This window comes from Malurus melanocephalus, unplaced genomic scaffold, assembly GCF_030028575.1.
Source record: "Malurus melanocephalus ecotype Western Australia unplaced genomic scaffold, MMel_1.1 scaffold_15, whole genome shotgun sequence".
Taxonomy (NCBI): Eukaryota; Metazoa; Chordata; class Aves; order Passeriformes; family Maluridae; genus Malurus; species Malurus melanocephalus.
This window is the reverse complement of record NW_026623247.1, coordinates 3,509,130-3,532,083: the sequence shown is the minus strand read 5'-3', so window position 1 is coordinate 3,532,083 and position 22,954 is coordinate 3,509,130. Positions and strand designations below refer to the sequence as shown.

Sequence of the window (22,954 nt, the reverse complement as noted above, 5' to 3'; positions counted from 1 at the left end):
ATGTGAAACAGCTGAAAAGAAATGAGAATACCACAATACTCAGGTAAATGTTTAGGGAACGTGCAACCTTTCTTCTTCAAAATATCATACTGGCTTTATGAGGATCTTATACATCCAGCCATTGRTCTCACAGCATTAGTTTGCTGTCTGTTGATCTGGGTGGTAGAGATGGGTGTGTGTTAACTTTCCAGCTTTATCTGCATAYAGGCTTTATGTGTTTTTAACAAGAACCTATAGGTTCCTAATTAGAGTGCAAGGTGCATTAGGTGTGGAGAAATGTATCTAAACACACAATGCACAAAAACAAATGCAAGGGATACCCTTGCCCCTACAACCTCCTCATGTAGGTTTGATGAAAGACACTRCAACCTTTTTAAGCAAATTTGATGAGAAAGAATTGGGAACTCAGACACATCACTCTTGTGTCACAGCTTGTCTTGAGAGRCAGACAGGCACACAAGACTATTTTGGGAGTAGGACAGCATGTGTGTAGGAGGACTGAAAACTACCTCTGCAGGGTGATCTGATACTTCCTATTCTGTGCAAGTACCTAGCCCTTCCTGTGTGTTAGTGTYTGGAGGATAAGATGGGTGCCACAGCACAGGGACTCTTTCTGCTGCTATTCTTTCCCAGCAGATATAAAAAAAATATGAAAGGTCAAAGAAGGAAAATAAAATTAAGTATTTCAGTTTCTCCTCTAGCCATCCAAATCTTCTGTCTTGAACTTTGATTAAATCTGACTATCTTGACTTTTTGATTAAATCCTTTCCTTAGATTTCTATCACAGGATTTTTTTTTATCTTTGGCCTGTACTCTTGAAGTTTCAACTGAGTTCTTGAATACAAAGCTTGCAAACAGTTTTGTTTCAACAGTTCTATCATTGAAATGTCACTTTGTCCTCAGGGAAGAGATAGGAAACACCTGCCTTGATTGATGACAAAGAACTCAAGAATGAATTTTCAGATTARAAGTTTGCTTTTAGCATTGGGTAATCCTGGAATTAGCACTGCAATAAATGGTAACAGAAGTTCTCCAAAAAAGGCTYACTGTTTGAGGGTTATTTCTGAAATGTTAAACACAATACGTGTGAGACTCTATGTAAGTATGATAGTTCCTATTTAATTAAAAAAAAACCCAAAACMTACCATATCCATATTTTCAGTGTCTTGACAGTGTACCCATGTAGTGTGAAAACAAATATAGCAGGTAGATATGACAAAAAACAGGARCATATTCCTTGTTTGCATTTGCCCTGTCTATCATAAGAATGGCAGTTGTGATAGCTTTTCTGGGATTTATTTTGTTTTAATGACAGTTTAGGATTTGGATGGGTTTAGTATGGAAAGATGTATTAACACTAGATCTCCGAGTGTTACAAAGGGTTAGATGGTGTGGTTAAAAGTTATTATATTTCATTATGTTCAAATTACCATACTGTTATTTAAAAGTAAAGCTTGCAAAGAAGTGTCAGAGAGTGAATTGTTTCTTACTGTATTTGATGCTGTCGTAATGACTGGGCTAGCAGTGAGTGGTCAGTCTGAAAAATTGACCCTCATATTGTGGTGACAAGTATAAAAGCTGTGTATCTTTCCAGTGTTTATGAATGCACAGTCATCTTTCTGCTTTTAAAAGAGAAAACTCTTTGGAGGCAGTAAATGTTAAGAGATCATTCTTTGACCACAGAAACCCGTTCTGCAAAGCAGCTCTTCATAGCCTACAGATGAATCATTCAGTTCTCTGCTCTCCAAGGAAAGTTTCCCAGTAGGGGAGTTAGCAAGTAAATTTATTAAGTCTTGAATAAGGCTTCAGAGAGGACTTAACTGTAGTTTAGTTAWCATTTGCCACTTGATATAAGCCACTTGATGTGACAGTATTCACTTAAGAAAAGGGGAAAAAATATTTTTTGGCTTAGTGAGGTTGCTGAGCCTGCCAACCAACAGTAAGCATTGCTGACCCCGTGAAGGCAATCCTGGCAGGTGAATGGGGCCCACAGAAGCCTCATACACTGCTGTCATAACCCACTCGAATCTGGAGTGTTATTAACATCTTGATCGACAGAATCTGCATTCCTTTTAATTTTATTTTTTAATAGTTGGAAGTTAGAGAAGAAACTGGTACAAAATTGGAACATTACTCTTGGAAGCTAATGCTTTTACTCTGTATAAGTTGAGGTTCCAAAGCATGGTATGCAGTTTTGTTTTTTTCTCATTATGTATCAAACCAAAATACTGTGTGATGAAAAATAATAGTGTCTTTCAGAATAAAGAGAAATTATGATAAATTTGAACCAAAGCTCCTCTTCTACAGGTAGTTAAAATGAAGGACAAGACAAACTTGATCAAAAAAAGGAACGTGCRTCATTTAGCTTGGAACATTTCATATTGGTTTGGGTCTGGTTGGAAACACATTACAAAAAATTAGACTAGATAGATCAGATCACCATGCTGTTTCCTTTCTAATATATTGTACTGTGCCTTACACTTTTGGAACACAGRTGAATATGAAATGGCAGAAAAAATGCTTTGAAATGCCTGCTATATTAATATAATTCAAGTAATACATAAATATGGTGTGTGCAATGTATTTTTTTCTGTGTGTGAAATAAGACAAAACTATATATATAAAACAGTCATTAAAAATTACAGTGTTTGGGTAAATGCTAAAAAGTTGACTTTAGGAAAGCCTTGTGGTAGCTTGATGATAGTAARCAAGTGTTAATTAAAAAAAGTTCTCCTCAATAGAAACATAACTGTGTCTGTGTTAGTTTTAGAGAAGAATTCTTAAAACAAGGATTTGCTAMTTATGACTGAAATACCAAATTTTGTTATTCTGAGTGTGAGGTGCAAAGATCCAACCTGCCTCTGCCACTGATTTGTTGCTCATGTAGCTCATGTTGCTTTGTTGATGTTGAGGGCAGTGGGTATTCTGTTGCCTGGTTTTTTGTAATTTACTGAGATCCTAGGATATAAAAAGCCAGGACAACATGCAGTTGGATAAAGAACATTTCTGTGTGGAAAACAGTTGGCACTTTTTCTTGATTGTAAAGTGGAGATAAATTAAATCAGTAGGTGATAGGAGAAGGGTGTCATATGTGTGAATTTTAATCAAGAACCCTTGTTTTCAGAAATTTTGTGTTCACAATATGGCAATACCATATCATCCTCTCTGAATTTCTTCAGTTTCTTTCATGTATTGCTTTATGATTAGAGTATGTGTTCCTCACCTGCACCTGCAATACCACTTTCATTTGTGGGCTGCCTGCTGCAGGTAAAATCCACGCAGACTTTTGTGTTGTAGGGTCCTTTGCAGTGCTGTCTGGCAACTTATGTTTCACTTAGACTTGGCTTCGTGATATGTTTGTAGCAGCTGTTTCAAAAAATCTGGTGCAGAATTAGCAGAACATGCTCTTCTGGAGCTTAACAGATTCCTTTGCTATTGATACCCAGCATATGTGGGCACTTGACTTTGGAATATCTTTGTATGAGATTCTGGTTGACTTAATTTACAACTTCTACTTTTAGCAGGAAAATAATTGTTAGTCTCCTAAGATCTGAGTGATGTAACTTAAATCTTTTAAAAATGTTTGAGACCTCAGTCTTACTCTGCTTGTGTTACCTTTGTTTTTTGTTGGGTTTTTTTTGAGAGGTCCTCTTATGAAGAGCAGAGGGGTGCATAACTGTGCAAAGGAGAAAAAATTCCAAAACCTATGGTTTTCATACAGGCAGAGAGTTTGCCTAATTCAGAAGTGTTGCCATCACTTTAGAAGCGCAGCCCAACCTGTGGATAAAATCTAGAGATAGTGGAAAAACATCATTTCTTCCCTGAAAGCCAAAAATAGAGAGTAGTAAAAAGAAAAATTTTCATACATCTGGACCCATCAGTGGCAATTGTGTGTTTAAAGAAACAAATTACAGTTTTGAATTTCTTGCAGTAAATAGTCTTTGGAACTTGGAAAACTTTTTAGGCAAACATTTAAAATGGTTTAAAGTTTCAAGAAACTTGCCGGGTTAAAATATTTTGTGTGATGCAACTCTTGGTGGCTTTCTGATTCCTGATCTGGTGCTTCAAGGGAAATGCTACCCAGTGTGGGTGCAAAGCATCACTCATGGGTTAAGAATAGAAGAGATCCATTTTTGCTCCATTTCTATGGTAACTGAAATGTCATCCGGTTTCATTGCATCTAGTACACATTCAAACCAACACTTCTTAGATGGGTTCTCAGACTACTTCCATTCCTCTCAGTCATTTAACACAAAACCTGCATCTCTTCTGCTTGTTTCAAGATCAGTTTTGCTTCTCATGGTGTAAAGATTACCTAGTATGTARTACTCGCAATCCAAATTCTGCAGCTTTTTGTCAAGGGAACAAACTTAATTAAAGCCATTAAATGATGTCCACTACCAGGATCCTTTTACAAGTCTTTTCCTCTCATCTTGTCTTTGTTGTACTTTTTGTCACCCCCTACCCTCTTAGTAAAASGGGAAGTGCTTTGGACAGGGCAAAAGGGGGAAAAGAAAATTTCATTGCAGGTTTTAATTATCTTTGTCCATTGATACCAAATGTCTCAGTGAGTTGACCTAAACTATCAAAAAAGGTRACAGTCAAGTTAGCTAATCATAATATGAACCTTCTTCTGTTTCCTTCCTGCTCGGAGAAGTATCCACAAGGAGCACAAATACAGGACACATGATTCATTGCAGTTAGGCTGACCAAGTTGGTGCATGTATTTGTTCTGTCAGAAACGTCTTGAAAACAGTGTTTTAGATGGTGCAAATACTCAGAGGTGTGTGTATGTTGAAGTTCTTTCCACTAGCTCACAAACATTCATTTGTTTTATAGATGACCTTTATAGTCACTTCTCATTCCTACTCATTTATAGGTTAGTGGTGTAACTATGTTCTACAGGAAATTATTTGTGGTATGAAATCAAGCAATTTGAGGTACGGGTGAAGCCTAGTGTGATTAAATTTTGCTGAGCTCTCTCAGCTTTTAAAATTTCTTTTTAACACAAAGTTTTCATGTGTCTTCCCCCTTGAAAATCACCATGATTATCTCAGCAGATCAGCCATCGCCTCTCTGGCCCTGGAGAAGACAGGKGCCACTTCGCAAGCACAGTACTTTTATCTCCCAGAGCACAACCAAAATCAATTCTTCACCACAACGAATCAGTCATGCAGGGAGGCTTCTGAGTTGCACTAGAAGCAAGCATAGAAAACCACGGATGGTACACGGGGAAATTGGCATAGCTATGCCTTTAATTTCTTAGTAGTAGGAGATGAATATGCTGCTTCTCAGTTTCTTTCAAATTAAATCAACCGAAGAATCAATCTTGTGTATTAATTCTTACTGTTTGTAAAACAGTGGTATCACTTGTGTTCTTGCAGGACAAGGCCTCAAAAAATACAACTTAAAAACAAAATCCTGGCAAAGCTAATATTTAGGTTGTCCTCTGTAAAAGCTTTGTAACCTTTCCAGGCATGTTCCCCTACTGCTTTCTCCTGTTTTATATTCCTCATGAAGAGATGATTTTTTACAGTGCACCCATTCCCCTTACACATTCTGAGTGGTCATTTTGGTTCTGGCTGAGGCCATGTCTACCAGAGCAGCACATACCAATAGGAGCAGCTGTATAGGAGAGCAGAACAGTTGCTGTTGGGGAGCCATGATGTGCATCACATGTCTTGGGATCTGCTCCTGACTGGCTCGCCTGTTTCATTGCCCTCAATGTTAGCAATGGGAGGGCATCAGTTAGTCTTCTACTTCAGCTTCATCCAAAAAAAAGTCTAATTTGTGCACTCCACAGTTAGTCTGAAATTAAAATTAAATCTTGGTAAGTGGGAACTGGTAAAATTGTTTCAAAAGCCTTCTCAGGATCCAAGCTAGAACAGTGATGTAAATGCAAGCTGGGTACTCCGGCAGGGGAAAAAATAACCAACCAACCAACCAACCAACCAACCAACCAACCAACCAACCAACCAACCAACCAACCAACCAATTTTTGATTTCCTCTCACAGTTGTATTTGTGGTCTTAATATAGCAAAGCATTTAAATTCTGTTCCATTGCTTCATAGAGCTCTCGGGGGTGGGCACGTGTCAGGGGGTAACACGCTGATGGCCTCTGATAAGGAACTCACTTAAGATAAGAGCCGGGTTTGGTGGCTGTGCAGTTTAACCAGTGGTTACTGGTTGACTAACTGATGATTAGTGGAGRATCATTAACAGTCATTCACAAGATCCAGTGCTCTGTTACTGGCATGCCAGTGATCTTACCAACAAGTAAAGGAGTAAAATAAGTTGCATCAAAACAAAAGTTCAATTTTCTGCAAAATTCATAAGCAAGAAAAATCTGAAACGTTTGGGTTTGTCTACGTCTTCTCTGCATCAAAACTCATCKAAAATGAAGAAATCATGGATGTATTGTTTGGATACATAAATTTGGCTACTTTTTTTTTTAAAGGGGGATAGGGGCAGCTTCTGCAGCCATTAAACAATTCTAAATGTTTTAATTGGAGCATTGTGTTTTCATTTAGCTCTCTAGTTCATCTTTCTGTGTCAATGTCACAGCATACTGCAGTACTAGATGGTGTGAATACAACAATATGTTTTACAGCTGGAATATTTTATTTGATTGATTTTGTCAAATTCTTTGGAGTTAGAGAATTTACTACTAGTTTGACATAGATCAGACCATAGTAGTTAGCTATTGTTACAGAATTTTATGTGTTCCTCCTCATCCTAGCTACTCATATGATGCAACAAGGTATTGAAACATGCTGAAAGTCTTTTTTGTAATAGGGAAAAGGTGCAGGGCAAGATTAACTGTGTTTTGGGCTTGCTGGCTAAACCCAATGATTTATTCTCATAGTTGCGGCTCTGATTCATAAAGATTTCATCTGTAGCTACATTTTAATAGTAGCTAGCCCAATCGAGGCTTGTACCTTCGTGTCTTGAGTCTGTGTGGTCTTGCAATCTCATTGCCAAATAGAAATAGAGATCATTAAAAATGAGACTGAATGAAGAAATGTTTCACTTGAACTCAAGTAGTTTCTTAGCTGTTAAACTCAATTTTGCACAATACACCTCAAACTGAGATACTGATACTATGTTCCATGGCTTTTTTTTTTTTTTTTTGAGTACAGGCATTTTTCAGAGATTCGCATATGATGACTGTCCACTGCATGAATTGCTCTGTGTAAGCTCCCTGGCTCTGGTCTAAGAAATGAGGATAGGGTTTTCTTGTTTTTCTCCTTTGGATGCGATGCTTAGCTGGAGGCAGGCAACCAAAGTGGCTTTAATTAGAGAAAGTCTTTACTGCCTCTATTTTTTTTTTATTTGTGTGTTATTAGAGTACTAAAAAATGAAGCTCTGACACTGAAAAATGGGAAGCAGAGTTTAAGCAATTCTTGCCTTCTGTCACACGATATAGGAATCAAAAGAGTCCCTAAGCTGTCATTTTGCCTTACTACTCCACCCCTTCAGCTCACCGTCAAGAATTGTGCTGACTGGAAGTTCTCTTGAGTGGTTCAGAGTTCAGTAAAGATGTGTCTGTGGCTAATCCTGATCAAACTCAAGGCACTGTTTTGAACATAGCCACAAACAGCGACATGATGGCATGCAAATCAGAAATTCCCTGTCAGTGGTTTCATAGTCTATTCTAATGCGCTTTGATCCTTAATTCTTGTTTTGAATGACTAAACCTCAAATTCAGTCTTTCCCACCATGATTTTAGTACAAAAATAGGCAGAAGTTTACAAACATTTTGTTGGCTTAAATGTTAGGAGTCTGTGCTYGTCTAATGTACCTCCAGGTAAAAAGGACAGTAACACCAGTGTCTTGGTGAACCTCAGTACTTGGTCTCCTTTTCTCAGCACTGTTGAAATACCTTACAGTATTCTTCCTGTATATGTTTCTACATTTATGACACATACTGATTTTGTCTTTTCAACATATCTCAGATTTTTTTTTACCTTCCTTTCAGAAAAGACGACGGCGGATTGATCGAAGTATGATTGGGGAGCCAACAAACTTTGTTCACACAGCTCATGTAGGATCAGGAGACCTATTCAGTGGAATGAATTCAGTAAGTATGAGTGGATGAATGTCATTTCATATTAGGCAGAATTCAGGAACACTGTGTATGTATATTGTAGCTGAAGCAATGAGTCTTTCAACTACAAGGAAGAATCTGTAKGAAACTGAGGAACAACCTGACAGCATTTTAATTTCAAGTCCTAAACACTTGCATTCAAGAATATGGATTTTTTAAAAAAATCCTTTATTTATTGATAGTGCATTTTAGATACTGTATAAATTATATAGAACATTGAAAATTAAAAATTCATTTTGATTACATATATGAACCAAAATAGATGTATACTTGAAAATATACTCAGCTATTATATAGAAAACTTACAGTTTTGTAGTTGACTAGATTTCTTGCCTTTAATGCCTTAAGCTGTTTTAAATATAGTTCATATAAAACTCTAACCTCAGTTTAGTGTGCACAAAGGTTTATTTTTGGGTGTTCTTGTTGAGCTTTTTCTATATTCTGTAGCCCTGTTTGCAGTGTGAATTATTTTCAGAGTAAGGAATGTCATRCGTAAGGTTTTGTGGCTTCCTGTAGATGATAGGAGTAATCAATATTTTTTCACTCTGAAAGTGAAAAACCAAGGCTAACATAAAGATAATGAAAATGAGTTTATGGAAATAGATGTATCTTTTACAGCTTCAAATATCTGTGAAATGTCAATCTGCTTCTAAGGTCAGTCATACAAAATATAGAAAATGGTTGTGTGTAGATAATGATGAAAAATATTTTTTGACTTTGATGATCATCTTTAAAGGGAAAGATATTTGGAGATGAAAAATGTTTGTTGACAAAGAAGAAAAAYCTCTGTCAGAAGCATCAAAATAAGAAGCAGAGCTAAAAAAGACAGTTTCAATGCAAACAAGGGAAGTAGTTTGTAGTTTCAACTGGTTTAAGTTGGTCTTATTGAGACAAAAACTTTTCTAACTCAGCATGTAATGGGGAAGAGCAAAGCTAGAAAAATTGACATAAAAAAATAGTYTACATTTTCCCAGAAACAACATAGTGTACTGGAAATTATTTGAACTAAAACTTCTATAAGCAAGTTAAATGGCCAAACACAGATTCAACTTGATAAAATTTATTAAAGCAAATTACTTACTTAATGCAGTGTATTATGTTAAYATTTAAAGCCAGTATAAATTGAAATAATAAACTGATAATTAAGTGAGCAGCTTGTTTGATTTTCCTTTTTTTTTTAAAGCATGTCTTTTGCATTTTAAATATTTGTTGTTTCTCCTGTGGGAACCTTCCTCATTCTCATAGCTGAGCTGCCTCATGTGAGGTTTGTGAAGATTGCCTGAAGCTTTGGTTTTTTCATCTTGCACTTTTTGCCTGTTTGCCCTCACCTTTGTCTTGCATAATACTCAATTTATCTCCAGGTAGTAGGTAGTCATTATTGTCACTCTGCATGAACTTTTWAATTTTGAATGCCTGTAAGTAGCTCTTTCTCACTTTTTAAAAAATTTGGATAATGTGCTGCATCTGTGAGCAGGGAGATTTTTCTGATCCTAGATGGAAACTATCTGTATGTAAAAAAAAAAATATAAAGTCATTCCTATATGTAAAAAAAAAAAAAAAAGAAAAATCCTCTGCTTCAGAAGCTCAAATTTCTGCTTTTTCACACTATGTATTTTCTGCATCTTCTGTGATGGCCTCCATGTTTATTCTTCCTTTGCAGTGTAAATTCCAAAATTACAGTGTTAGCCTTCACATGTTTTTCTGCTGCCTAATTTCCTTCATAATATGGACACATTGTATTCCTTCAGGAACCTCACTATGCCTTCTTYTCTAAATAGCTTGGGTGAATACCTGCAATTTAATTACTTTTACCCATTTAGATTTGGCTCTTCCTCCACCTTCTGCCTGCCTTGTGCCTTTTTTCACCAACATTATTCTTTGTAATATATGATTCTGACTGAACAGTTTTCTGACTATTCAGAGTATTTCTGAAATATTTTCCTTTTTTGTTTGGCTTCTCTGTAGAGTGCCTTGCTCCTTTGTCAAAGGTGCACTTAAACAGCAGGAGCCTTTCTGCACTGTTTCTTTCTCATTCCCACATCTTTTTTTCCTATTTTGCTTAATATTCCATTATACAATCCTTCTTCTCTTCCTTTCTTCATATTCTTCACTTTTGTGTTTGAGTTAATGAATTTCATGTCGTTTCCCACTGTTTTCTTTCTCAAGGTCTATCTGTGCTGTTTCCTAATTCTGAAACGGAGGGAAAGAAAGGGAAAGAAGGAAATTTAATGAGATAAATAAGCAGCAAAACAGTTTGCATGATCCTTAATTGGTAGAATCCTCTTTCCCTTCCAAAATCTGTAAATCCTTAAGTCCAATCTAAATTAGACATAAGAGAGAAGAATCTTGATATATCATCAGAGAAAGGCAATGGCATCTTTGGGAAAGAAAAAAAAAATGCATTTCACAGTCCTTGTTCTKCTTGCTCAAATGGCTTCAAAAGGAGGGTACTTCAGAAAGAATGTCACCTTGTAAGCCTTTGCAAATGTTAGATCTTTTTGCTCAGTGGCTTTCACATTGTATGTCTCCTACAAAAAAAGTTTTCATACACAAAATAGCCACTGAACTGTTAATGCAGACCAGTTTCATTTGTTGCATTCTCTGTTTCAAGGACAACAGTCTGTGCATTTGAGACCAATACTTCCTCATCTCCTAACACGAACATTTTCTCTCTCAWAAACTGGAGAAATTATTCTAACTTTTAGAAATACTCAGAAAAATTTGCACTTTAGCCTAGCAATTTGTGTTGATTTGCTCCCTTCCAAAATTTTCAAGTGTTGTAAGCAAATTGTCAGGTTCTGAAAGGTAATAAGGCCTGGAGGTTTTTCTAGTTCTTTTTCACTGGAGTCAGAATTCATTCAGATGAAATTATTGGCACCCTAAAGTCACTCTGATGAATACATTTRCATGTAGATTAATTACTTTTTGAGGGGAAAAAAACCCTATTAAATTCAAACTTCATTTGTTTCAATGGGTGACAAAAGACACTTGGTGAAGATGATGAGCAGCTTGGTAAAATGGAAAAGTTCTTGAATACATCCCCATGTACTTCTGCACACTTTCTTACTGAGTTTGTAGTCTTTGATGTCAGATGCACCAGAAAATTGGCTCTGAACATTTCTCCCTGAAGAGAAATCAGATAGTAATATTGCTTTGCTGTGGCTGTATCACTTATTTTAGCAAAAGGCCGAGGTATGAAATAGTTTTACRTTGTACTGCTTAAATACATAAAACCACAATCTTTTGCACAGCAGTGCAATATGCCATAGTGTTGAAGATAAAGATCAAAAAACAGGCTCTTTTGTCTCATAGGTTTGAAAAACRGTGGAGGAATGAGTTTGCTGATTCATTTTGTATGAGTGCATGTGTTTTGCTTGCTGTGGAAAAAGAATGTACTTCTTTTGTCTTTGCAGACAGGGAAAACATCATGCAAGCTGCTTGGAAATGTTTCTCCTGTTGTGTTGTATTACAGCTTTCCAGTGATGTTTTTAGGTCTCTGTGAAGGAGGATCGTAGATGAAATAATTGCAAGTGGTGCCCTGCAGGCATAGCCTTGAATGARTGTTATTTTCCGCTCATTGTGTGGTTGTTGTGTATGCTCTGGGATGCAGAGAAAAAAAGGCCAAACCTTTAAGATTATAGTTGTCTTCCTGCAGGCACTTGGACATGATTATTTTGACTCATGCAACCGAAGCAGGAAAGAGCTGTGGGTTCCCTTTCTGTTCRGTGATAGAGGCAGTGAAAGTCATAGCAGGATGTGCATGTCTTGGAAATGGGGGGCACAAAGGGTGGGTCTTCATGTATTTATTTGCATCGGGCTAAAAATATCCTCAAATCAGCCATGTTCAGGGAAGTRCAGATTGACTGTGATTTAAACAATAAATGCCCTGCCATTTAAAGGAACAGTAGCAATTAAGGAAAGCATTGTATGTGGTTACATAAATAGATAATTTGAAAACATTCCGCAGTCAARAAAGTCCTTTTTTATTCAGAAAATCCTAGTTTAGGCCTGTTTTAATGGTCTGAAATTAGCCATACAGAAATTTGTGAGCTGTCTATTATGCTTTTAACATAATAGTGTTAACTGGTTCATCATAGTTGCCAAAGAGCATTTTCCATATAACAAGAGAAATTATAGTTTGTCACGTAGAGTTGATGCCAGTAAGAGATTTGATTTTTTTGTTTTTTGATTAATCCAAGTGGGTCAGTGAAATCCTGACTCAAGCAGTTTTCTTTGGGYGGGAGGAAAAACTTTTGCCTCAGCACCAGTTCTTTCATCTCTTCTGCTGAGCTACGTGCCAAAGTTAAAATTCAGCAAGCCTTGGATACATGCATCTTTGTGCAAAAGTAATGTAGCTTTCTTGGGAATAAACGAGCACTTGAAAACTAAATCTAAAGAAGAAATAAGATTAGAAGCAACAAGATACCACAGCTCACTGTCATTCTTCTTTCCTCTGTTCCACACTCCCCGCCCACCTTTTCCCTTTTATCTCCAGGTCAGCTCCATTCAGAATCAGATGCAATCCAAGGGAGGYTATGGAGGTGGCATGTCTGCAAATGTTCAGATGCAGCTCGTAGATACGAAGGCAGGATAACCTTGGGGATAACTTTCCAGTAAGTATTGCTCTCTACTTTTTATGCACTTTTCTTTTTTTTATGAAGAACCATCATACTGCTTCATAATTACCTCCCTGTAAAAATCGGTGTCTTTATTATGACCAATTTTAAAATCTATTTCTGAGTAAAAAATTACATGTTACATAAGAAAGTTAGTTTTTCACACAATAAACAGGTGATTGTTCTGATTGTATCAGTCTTCCTTAAGCATATTTTAACTGAAGATGATGTTGTAGACTAATCTTTGCAGGTGAAGTTAGTTATAAAGCAAATCTCAGAAGAATTTTGTGATACGAGTATGGTACCATTTTCGTAATGGTTCCATTAGATGTATGGTGTTAAATCAATGTATAGCAGTGTTACAGCTGGAAAACAGTCACTCAGCATCCTCAAAACTTGGTTTAATACATGTTTTCTGTCTTCTAGGTTTATGTGAGTTCCTGTATCTTCTTTCCTGTGTCCTCCCTTTTGCCTTGGTGACTGCTTTCTGTGCTCATGACAAGAGACGTGATGGCTCATTGTTCACCCTTCGTGATTAGTCCAGTGAAAAGTTGCTGTTCTGCTCTGATGATGCCATTTATCAGATTGGTCCGATTGTGCCTTTCAGTGGCATGCACGCATTGGCCTCTACCTGTATCATTGATGTAGAGCTGTGTAGGATTGGTTGTCACTTTTTGTTTGTTTTAAGGCAAATTAAAGCACCAACCTTAGCTTTCCTCATTCCTCAGAAATACTAATGCACAACATTCTGTTGCTTTTTAGCCTTTTAATCTTTTCTCTATTCAAGTCATTTAGAATGAGTTTCCATTTTCCACTAATGTCTTCAGTCACCTAATGTTACCCATTTTTGAAAGGTCTGAGACCTGCAAGCACAAATAATTATTTCATACAAAATCAACAGAGTAGATGACCGCATGCTTTGTGAAGTTGCTTTGTATGGTGGCCTGCTTGGTGCTAAAAGAAAAAAAAAAAAAATTGCTTACTGCAGATGTGAAAAATTTTGCTGTGGCACCAAGTCATGCCTGTTTCTGAAAAAAGACTTGTAACTTAGCTGCTTCAGAGTTATGTCTTTATTTTAGTTTTTCTCCAATTGGTCTTGAAATAATAAAGAGAGAGCTTGCATTCTTGAGGCATTTGTTGTAAATGTTCAGTATATTTATTTTGAAAGAGCTGACCTTGAGACTGTAAACCAGTGTAGTACCGTATCTTAAGTGTTGTGGAATCGCTTTAGTCTATTTAAACAGAAGAGCAACATGTTTGGCTGCTTCTTTTTCTTTCTACAGTTTCTCTTAATTTTAAGCTGTACGGTCATTTCCAGTAGCAGCATGTCAGACTGCCTGCAATATTGGCTGAAAAGTTTAGTAGACCTTTCTAAGTAGTTGGCAGTTTCTGTGTACTAAATATTTGGGGGCCATGAAAGTTGCTAAKAGCGACATACTAATCTGGCAGAACAGGTGCCAATGAAAACAGCATACAGGGTGACTTTTTACTAAGTCAGTAAAATGCCTTTTGCTCAGGTTCCAAAGCATGTTTCTTTCACATGTTGTGAAACTGCATTTTAATATTGCACTGTTTTCAGATTATCTCTGTAAATGGTCCCTTTTTTTGCGCCTTGCTGGTGATTTTAGAGAAGTCAATTATTTGAGGCCTGGTTACATTAAATTTTTATGTGGAAAAAAAAAACCCCAAACCATCCAAACAAATAAGGCATAACTGAGCCTAATCAAATTCATTTTTATATGCAGACACACACATGTAGACTGTTGTCATAAATGATTCTTTATTCTAATTCTATCCTTTCCCTGATTTCACATTGCAGCAGCTGTCTGGTTGATTTAAATATGTGTGAACCTACCTAATCTTCTCTCTCTGTTCATAAACAGCAGGTAAAATACACAGCCATGGAGGTAGTTYGCCTTCCTTAAGTTGTATTTCAGTGGTAGATGTCACTTACCTGGTTGAATAGTATTCACTGATTAAGATACTGATTCCTGATGAGATGTTCAGTTGTCTGGATGCGTAAACACATGGCAGTGCAATGATGTGTTTTTTTAGGGGATAGCATTTCCAATGCCACTTTAACAATGACTCTTAATTATACTACAAAATTATTACAAGATTATTTGATCTTTGCATTGGTAATAGCAGCTTAAATTTGCTTGCCAAACCTATCTTGCACTTGCCAAAATGTTTTCAGCTCAATAGCCAGGAAGAAAAATTGACATATTTTTATAACAGACATACTTTTTTTGTACATTGTGTTCATTCTTGAATAAAGTTAGTTCAGTGTTGGCTTGTAGATATTAAAAGGAAAGTATTGACTTTGATTCAATAAATGTTTTCTTTCAGTTGGTGGCCTACCCTTTTTCTTCTCCATAAATCACTTGCATCTTAAAGAYAAATTTGTGGTGAAAAGAGTAACCTGTTAGTGTCAATAAATAATTTGCAGCTTGAGTTTCTTTTCATGTCACTTGACCCTTTTGTTGCCGAATGGATTAAACCGTAATTTTACCAGTATTATTGTTGCATTGATTTAACATGTATGYCAGGGGCTTTTGCAAGGAAGAGAGAGTTTCTTAAAAAAACAGATTGGAAATCTTTCMTTTTGACTGCAGCTCATAGGTGTGTTACTTTCCTGATTGTGCTGCAGATGTCTGTGGTGATCAGTAGGAGACTTGTCACCAAAATAGTCATCTGCAGTAAAAGTACCTGCAAGGTAYAGCATTGCCTACTCTGTGTTTGGCTCAATTAATTTTTATATTTCATACTCTCAAACTATATTCCTTAAGCACTAATTTACTGTTTTAAATTTCATGCCAAGTTCTTCTAAATACTGATAATGAATTCTTCATCTCATGCCAAGTTTGTTAAATTGCCAGTTGAGGGRAAAAAAGGCAGCTAGGAAGAAGTAAGGTTCTAAAGGAAAATAAAGATGGAGATAAATCCAGGAGATACCAATCTGCTAAAGGGTTATTTTCTTTAAATGCTGAGGTTATAGAAACTTAGGATTTGAAGACCAGATGTTCCACTGTAAGCGCATATTCAGGAACTGACATTAAAGCTTATTAAAAATTATGTGCTGGTTCTGCCAATGGACCGCTTCAAAGGCATACCAGTGAAACTGATTTGGACTGGTCCCATCTGCTTACTCTTACAATCCATGCAAGCACTGGCACTGATTCAGCTGCTCAGCTGATGCTATTGGGTACTGACCTATAGTAAAGGTTGTGTTTTTATGACCAAATTGGTTAGTTTTAACCTGGATCAGTTTCTTGATGCTTATTCAGAGTGAGCATGGAGGTGAGTGTWACGGGATCAGAGCTAATGTGTTACGGGAAACACTGATGGCTTAAACTAGCTGTGAAAAATGCATCAAGCTTTCTGATTGTTAAAAAAACCACCCAAAGCAACAAACAAACTAACAAAAACCACTAAACAAACATGGTTTGTGGGCAGAGCATATTAAACATGTTGCCAGAAGATCARCCACCAGTATCATCACCAATAGACAGCCAACCTCAGGCAGTATGATTAATTTCTGCCATCAGTGATGATTCCATCAACACTTCACAAGGAGTAACTTTCTGCCTTCACACAAGCCAGGAGAAATGGTAAGTTCAGATTTCAAACAAGTTTTCTGTTAAACTCAAAGTGCTGGTTGAGTTGACAATAAATTGCTGAATATCAAACTTGCTTACTTAAATATGATGCAGAATGGTGTAACCCCATTTATGAATTGCTAACTTGTCCTGCAAAAGGTGCATTCATTTGTAATTATTTAAGCATTTGTGTGAACTTTTTGTGGCATTCATTGTCTATAGATGAGTTTAATGTTTGTTGGGGATTTTTTTCAAGAAATTTGATGATGTGTTTTTATATGCAAGTTAGTAATAGAGCCTATTAGCAGAAAATAAAAGTAGAATGTTATGTTTGGTTTATCAGTTCTTTCAAGTGAAGTGAACATCACTTTTGGTCTTGGCTTGCTGTAGAAGGCACTTCTGGTATGCCATGACAGGTGCAAAGCRGAGCTGGAGATCTGCTGGGTAACATTGAAATTAGTTTACTCTGATTTTCCAATATGTCAGAAAGGTTTTGGTATTTGTAAGGATCATGGTAAGTTTTGTTAGTCCAGGAAGTGACTGAGGGTAGGGGCTGTTTAAGCACGGAACAGTGAGACACCTAAGGATATATTTCACATTTCCTCAAAATGCTAAGCAGTAAGAAAGCTTTATATATTGTCAGCRTTCCAGGGGTGCTAGTCTTCTGCCAGTGCTCTGCATGTCAGAGTCCTGGGCATTATCCTTGTTTCCCAGGAGTATGCTTTATGTCACCCATGCTGTGCCGTCAGCTCCTGGAAAGGGTTGTTGGCTTTCATTTTCTTTARTCTCTTCACCATTTGTAAGTTTGTATTGATTTGAAATAACCTGCTAGGCAGAATAAATACATGCCACATTTGTGCCTTTCCTGGTGGGATGTTTCAGGTGAATGACTCCTGCTGATGGAGCAGGGGTGTGAGGAACCCTCGTGCACCACACAGGAGCCTGGGTTTATCTTTTGCACCTCTTCTCACTCACGGTGATCTCTCATCAAATGTGTGAAGCTGGCTGTTGTTGTGCAAGGCCAGTTCTTAAAACATCACCTCGAGGAGGAAAACGAGAATGCTTGAAATTTATTTTTAAATCCTCAGCTTTCTTAAAATGTGGTGAGTAGGGAAACGGCTATTCTGAAACAGTTTTCCTTAGGAAATCATCTTTACAGTATCACTAAAACTTTCAAAAGAATCTTACTCCTTAGAAAAAGAGTACTCTTTCCAAGAGGTTGATGCTAATGTACATTTTGGCACTCCACAGCTTTTTCCAGTWGTCAGAATTTCACCTACTGGAACAGTAACAATAATCTCTTGTATGGTGTATGCATTAAGCAGCAGAGTAATGTGTTGATATGGGGGCATTGTGCAGTGTTTTACTTCATGTTTATGAAGGAGAAAAACATTTCCAAATATGGAAATAAGGAATCAAAAATCACATTTCAGTAAGCAGCACTGGGTTTGGAAAAATGGAGAACTGTGGGTAGGGCAGATATAAATGCTGAGTGACTGAAAAGAAGAAAGTGTAACTGGGGGAGAAGGGTAAATTTTGATAGATGACCAAGCACTGTGTGTATTCCCCATGGCATTCTTTTCAAGAAGGAGCTATTGGCAGCAGCCACAAAAAACAGAGCCCAGTGCAGCAAACTTTGTTCATTTTCCCCTGTTTTAGGTAGTACATTCCAAGTCAATTACTCTTTCTGTAAGTTGCAACAGATGTTTGGTTTCCAGCTGGCATAATCAGGGTGTGTAATAACAGGCACTAGGAGCAGCCCAGGGCAACAGGGCTGCATGGTGAACAAGAGCTGTGAAATGAGATTCTCAGGCAATTTTCAAAGTCTATTAAATATAAACTATTTTTCTTACTGTGGACATACATGGGATGGTGCAATGGATGCCCATGCAGCTTCACCTCTCTATAAAAACTTACTGAGAAGTCTGTTTCCAAATTTTGCTGGAGCTGGACAAAATCAAGATGATACTTGGACCTACTGTTGTAGGACTGACTAAGTCCCACTATTTTATTTTATTTACTAGAACCACCCACTTCTATCTGCTCACATCTGTCTGCAGTTGCACAGATGCTGTTTTCCTCAGCCTGCCAAAAATGCACCCAGCCCAGTCCATGGCAGGGAATTAAATTGCCATGCCATGATTTGGGTTAAGAGCTTCCTTGCTCGTTCTCTGAATCACAGCCAAGGTGCTGGATGTACATGACAGAGGGAAACACTGTGGCTAAAACAACAGCTTTGTAAAACTTTGTATTGCAAAGTTACATGAAGATGGCTGCTTAGTAAAACAATTTTAAGTAGAATTTTCAGCCTTATCAAACACTCTTGCATAGTCTCATAGAGCAAAATTGAACTTTCTGACCTACCTAGATGCAATGGCCCGTACTGTCCCCAGCATRTGTGCTATAAGGAGACAAAATAATTTCTCTAAGAGTGCCTAGCAGTTTCTGAGAGCACAAGGCACCTCTCAGCTGCTGCGTGTGAGTCCTTTTTGGAGCAGCATTTCCACCATCCATCCCACGGCAATGCGGAGACCAGTGCAGCACAGGTGGCACAGACATGGTGTCCCAAGCTGAAGTGCCAAAGCCATTTGGCACGGGGCACTTGCTGCTATTTTTGTCAGTGCTTGCAGTAGGTAAAGCTTGACCCAAGGGCCRTGCCCCCAGCACAGCAGCAGCCCTGCTGGAGGGGCACTGAGGCAGCCCTGGACTCCCCCAGCTTCCCCACACACTATTTGAGTCATTTGCACCACAGGCCTGGGCAGCACTATCTTCCCAAGTGCAAATTTGCACAGTACTGCACTAAGCTAAGAAAATCCTTTTCAAATCAAATTTTCTAAGTAAGGGCGCTTGGTTAACTGTGTGTAAAGAATGTCAGGTCCTTCTGCTCGCTGCTCCCATATGGCAGGGTTATGCCAGCACAGTCAGCTAATGGAAGGGAGCTGGAGACTGGAGCTGCTTGTTATCAATACAATAATCAGAGCTGTTGCTGCTCGGAAAACTCTGATCAAATATGTGCAGCTGCTCATTTGGATAGCTTTCTCACTGAGGAAAGCTATCCACACCCATGATGAAAAGTTCTTCATGGAACAGACATGCCTTCTAAATTTARGCTTCTCTGTAAGTAAGGAATTTCCACAGTCCAATCCAACAAACCATGCTACAGGACCTATAAGCTTCCCCTGCCCTGCCCCATTATTTGCAATATGTTGCAATATGATGTTCACACTACAATATATTTTAAAAGTTATAGTAAATACTCAGGTAATTGGAAAGTGTGCACTGGCCTCCCTGGATGGGAAATTGCTTCAGATTCTCTATTGTCTCATAGTAAAGCCAGGTTCACAGCACTCTGAACAGTTTCCCAACTGAGAAATCTACCGTCCAATCCTCTGATCAAAAAGGAACCTGCAAATGAGAATGGCCTTTCCTAATCAGGAACCATCCAAGAGGATTCTTGGACTGCAAAGAGTTTAGAGGATTTTAAAGAACTATGAATACTTTTCCATGGTTCAGGATCGCAGTCCTTTACTTTTTCCTCTGCAAAACCTTTTGCCCAAATTTTTGGTGCACCACATCATCTGCATTTTTATTCCTGCACTGTGTRCTTCAGTTTTTGGGGCTCTTGAGAACTATTTCTGAAGACCTCATGTGCTAATGGTTCTTTGTTTCAGAGCTGAGGAATGTCTTCATTCTCCCATCACAAATGGCATCATAGCCATATGTCAATGGATTACCAGGACTATGCAGCAGGAGCTGAGGAATTTAAGTGAGACTTGAAAGAGCGAACAGGAAAACTGCCCCTAAACATCTACAATGTTTCTAAAGCAGTAGCTTCAGCAGTGTKCTGAAATTTATTTGAGGGTTAACACCCTCTTAAGGGCAACAGCAGTGCCATGTTTTGCTTTTGTCTCACAGCATCAAATGACAGGCATCCTGTGCCTCATCCTCACTTCAGTCAGTAACACTGAMGGTTACTTCAGATGCACAAGCACACAGGGTATTATACACACTTCAATAAAGAAAAACTAATTTGTTTTTTATTCATAATTACATAAAATCTGCCTTTTTCCCATGAGCTAATTGCCTTGTCCCTTGCCTGTGTTCTGTAGTCAGAAAGATAAGAGTGCTGCAGAAGCAGCAGGGTTAATGAGAGATTCTCTGCTGCTTCAAGCAATTACCACGATGTAAGAAAAAATAGATCCTCTGAGAAAAGTAAAAAGGGTCACAGCATTCCTGTCAAAAAGTCTCATTTGTTTTAATAAAAAGATTTCTTTGAACAAGGACTGCAGGAACTAAGCCAGGATAGGACAACTTGTCTTATCGGAGGTCACTGCAACTTACTATTTCTTTGTTCATTTATGTCAGTAAAAGCACTTAGAGGCATTGGGTGAAAAGAGAAAGAAACTTCTAATAGAACCTCAGATACAGCTTTTGGTGACATCTGTCGCAAATGTTCATTTGTTGGAACACAGGAACAAGGTCTGTCCTCTTCCAAGCTTCTGCAGGAMAGTCCTGTCCTGACCAACGTCTTGACAATGGAAGAAACAGCAAAACACAGGAGGTAAGACTTAGGAACTTACACAGATAGATGGGATAATTCTTTTTCCTCTGATTCCCRTAAGCAACACCTCCAAGGAGAGAGGGGAGAACAACAGAAGGGTGGCTGTCACAGTCATGGCTGCTGCAACTGACAGCTCTGTCCACAAGGGCTTCTCGTCTGGCATTTTGCTCAAATGCAGAATATCAATAGAATATCAATCACATAGTGCCACAGAATATCACCAGCTCCTTGCAAGAGASAGAGCTCTGGCTGTGCAACTTTGCATGGTTTTGACAAGTATTTCTGACTCTATGCCTGCAGATGATCATCAGAGAGGTTGTTTGCAATGTTAAGACATTCCTTTGGTCAGCCCAAATGACACAATAGTGCCACTCTGGTGTAATACCATCTTCAGCCCTTATCTCTGAGAACAGAGGTGTCTAAAACATACCACCCTTCTCATTACAGAGTGATTAATTAAGGGATGCTACTGTGAGCCATGGCACCATGTCCTCCTCAGAGCTAAGTGCTTCAGGTCTCGTCATTTTGCTCCTGTGGTTAAATAAATAAATATTGATTTTGATTGTTTGATGTTCCTTAATCAGCAAGTGGGTTTGATRTTTGCATTTGTGAGTTATGGGAAGCAACAGAAAAATCCCAGCCTGCCTTCAGGTGAAGGTGCGCTAAAAGGTGTGTGCTGCAGAATCAGCGGTTCTCTAAAAAGCCAGATCCACACTGAGGCTGTTCAGCTGACTTGAGGCTGAGCACAGGTCTCAAAATAAAATCCCACAGCCTTGGCAGTAGTTCTTGAGCATTAGAAAAGTAAAATTTAGCAGCTACTGCACTTCCAGGTGCCACTTTCTTTGGTAAGGTAAAACTGCCTAGATGGCGGAAAATGGGAAAATTCTCTGGAATGGTTCCAGACCTGATCCCTGAAGGAAGGAACCTWTTTGGGACAGACATCTGGTCCTTCTGGGCTGACAAATGACAATGTGGAAAGTCTCAGCTGAAAAATGGCTCTCAGCATTAGGACTCAAGGAAGATGATAGGCTAAGTGACATGAATTTCTTGTACTGACAGAAAACTGGAAACTGACCTTGAGCTCTGCAGCAGCCTCTTTCAGGAGGAGCAAAGTGATGAGTCTGGTGCCAAAGTGACTAAGGTGAATGGCACAGTGATGCTGATGAACTGAAATATTTTATCTGTTGCAGGAGTCTTGGTGCAACTCTGGTTTCCTCATCAAGTTATCTCATCTTGCCCTGTAGTCCGAAGAATCAAACACTGAAGAACAGTTGTAATGCCCAGCTCCATTCCCTCTGCTCTTGACCCTTGTGTCAGTTTGCACTGACCCTGGCTGCACACCAGGTGCCCACCAAAGCTGCTCTATCCCTCGCTTTCTCAGCTGGGCAGTATAAATAAAACATAACAAGATGCTCATGGATGAGAGAGGCTCAAGGAAGGATCATCAGCAATTACCACCACAGGCAAAACAGGCTCAGTTTGGGGAAATTGGCTTAATTTAGCTAAACCTTTTTCCCAGGCTTAGCTTCACTCCCAAATTCCCCATCTCCTGCACCACAGTGGCACAGGGGGACAGGGAACTGGGTTAGTTAATCACACATCTCTGCTGGTACCTTCTCAGAGAGATGAATTCTCACAGTCTTYTCCTCCAATGTGTGGTCCCTCCCACAAGAGACAGTCCTCCACAAACTTCACCAGCATGGATCCTTCTCAAAAGTTCCTCMCAAGCTGCTCCTGATGGGATCCCTTCCACAGGGTACAGTCCTTCAGGAGCAGATTGCTCCAGCGTGGTTCCCCATGAGGCCTCAGATCCTGACMTGACCCTGCTTGTGCGTGGGCTTTCCATGGGGTCACAGCATCCTTCTGACTAATCCACCTGCTCTGGCGTGGGTTATTCCACAATAGGTGGATACCTGCTCCACTCCTCAGGGGGGACARCCTGCAGGGGAACAGCTTGCCTCAGCACAGTCATCACCAGAGACAGCGGGGGAATTTGCTCTGGCACCTGCAGCACCTAATTCCCTCCTTCTTCACTGAGCTTGCTGTCTGCAGAGCTCTTTCACTCACATG

General features: G+C 38.6%; 1 protein-coding gene across 2 annotated transcripts in view; it reads left to right on the top strand.

The window, feature by feature from the left end:
- Positions 1-16,632, top strand: part of CDC42SE2 (CDC42 small effector 2) — an 82,525-nt gene extending 65,893 nt beyond the window's left edge. For both annotated transcript variants that reach the window (XM_057385087.1, XM_057385092.1), the window contains exons 5-7: positions 7,980-8,081; positions 12,604-12,721; positions 13,151-16,632. In XM_057385087.1, the coding sequence (XP_057241070.1) occupies positions 7,980-8,081; positions 12,604-12,702 (201 nt within the window). In that variant the 3' untranslated portion in view covers positions 12,703-12,721; positions 13,151-16,632. The remainder of the gene's footprint in view (positions 1-7,979; positions 8,082-12,603; positions 12,722-13,150) is intronic.
- The last annotated feature ends 6,322 nt before the right edge of the window (positions 16,633-22,954 follow it).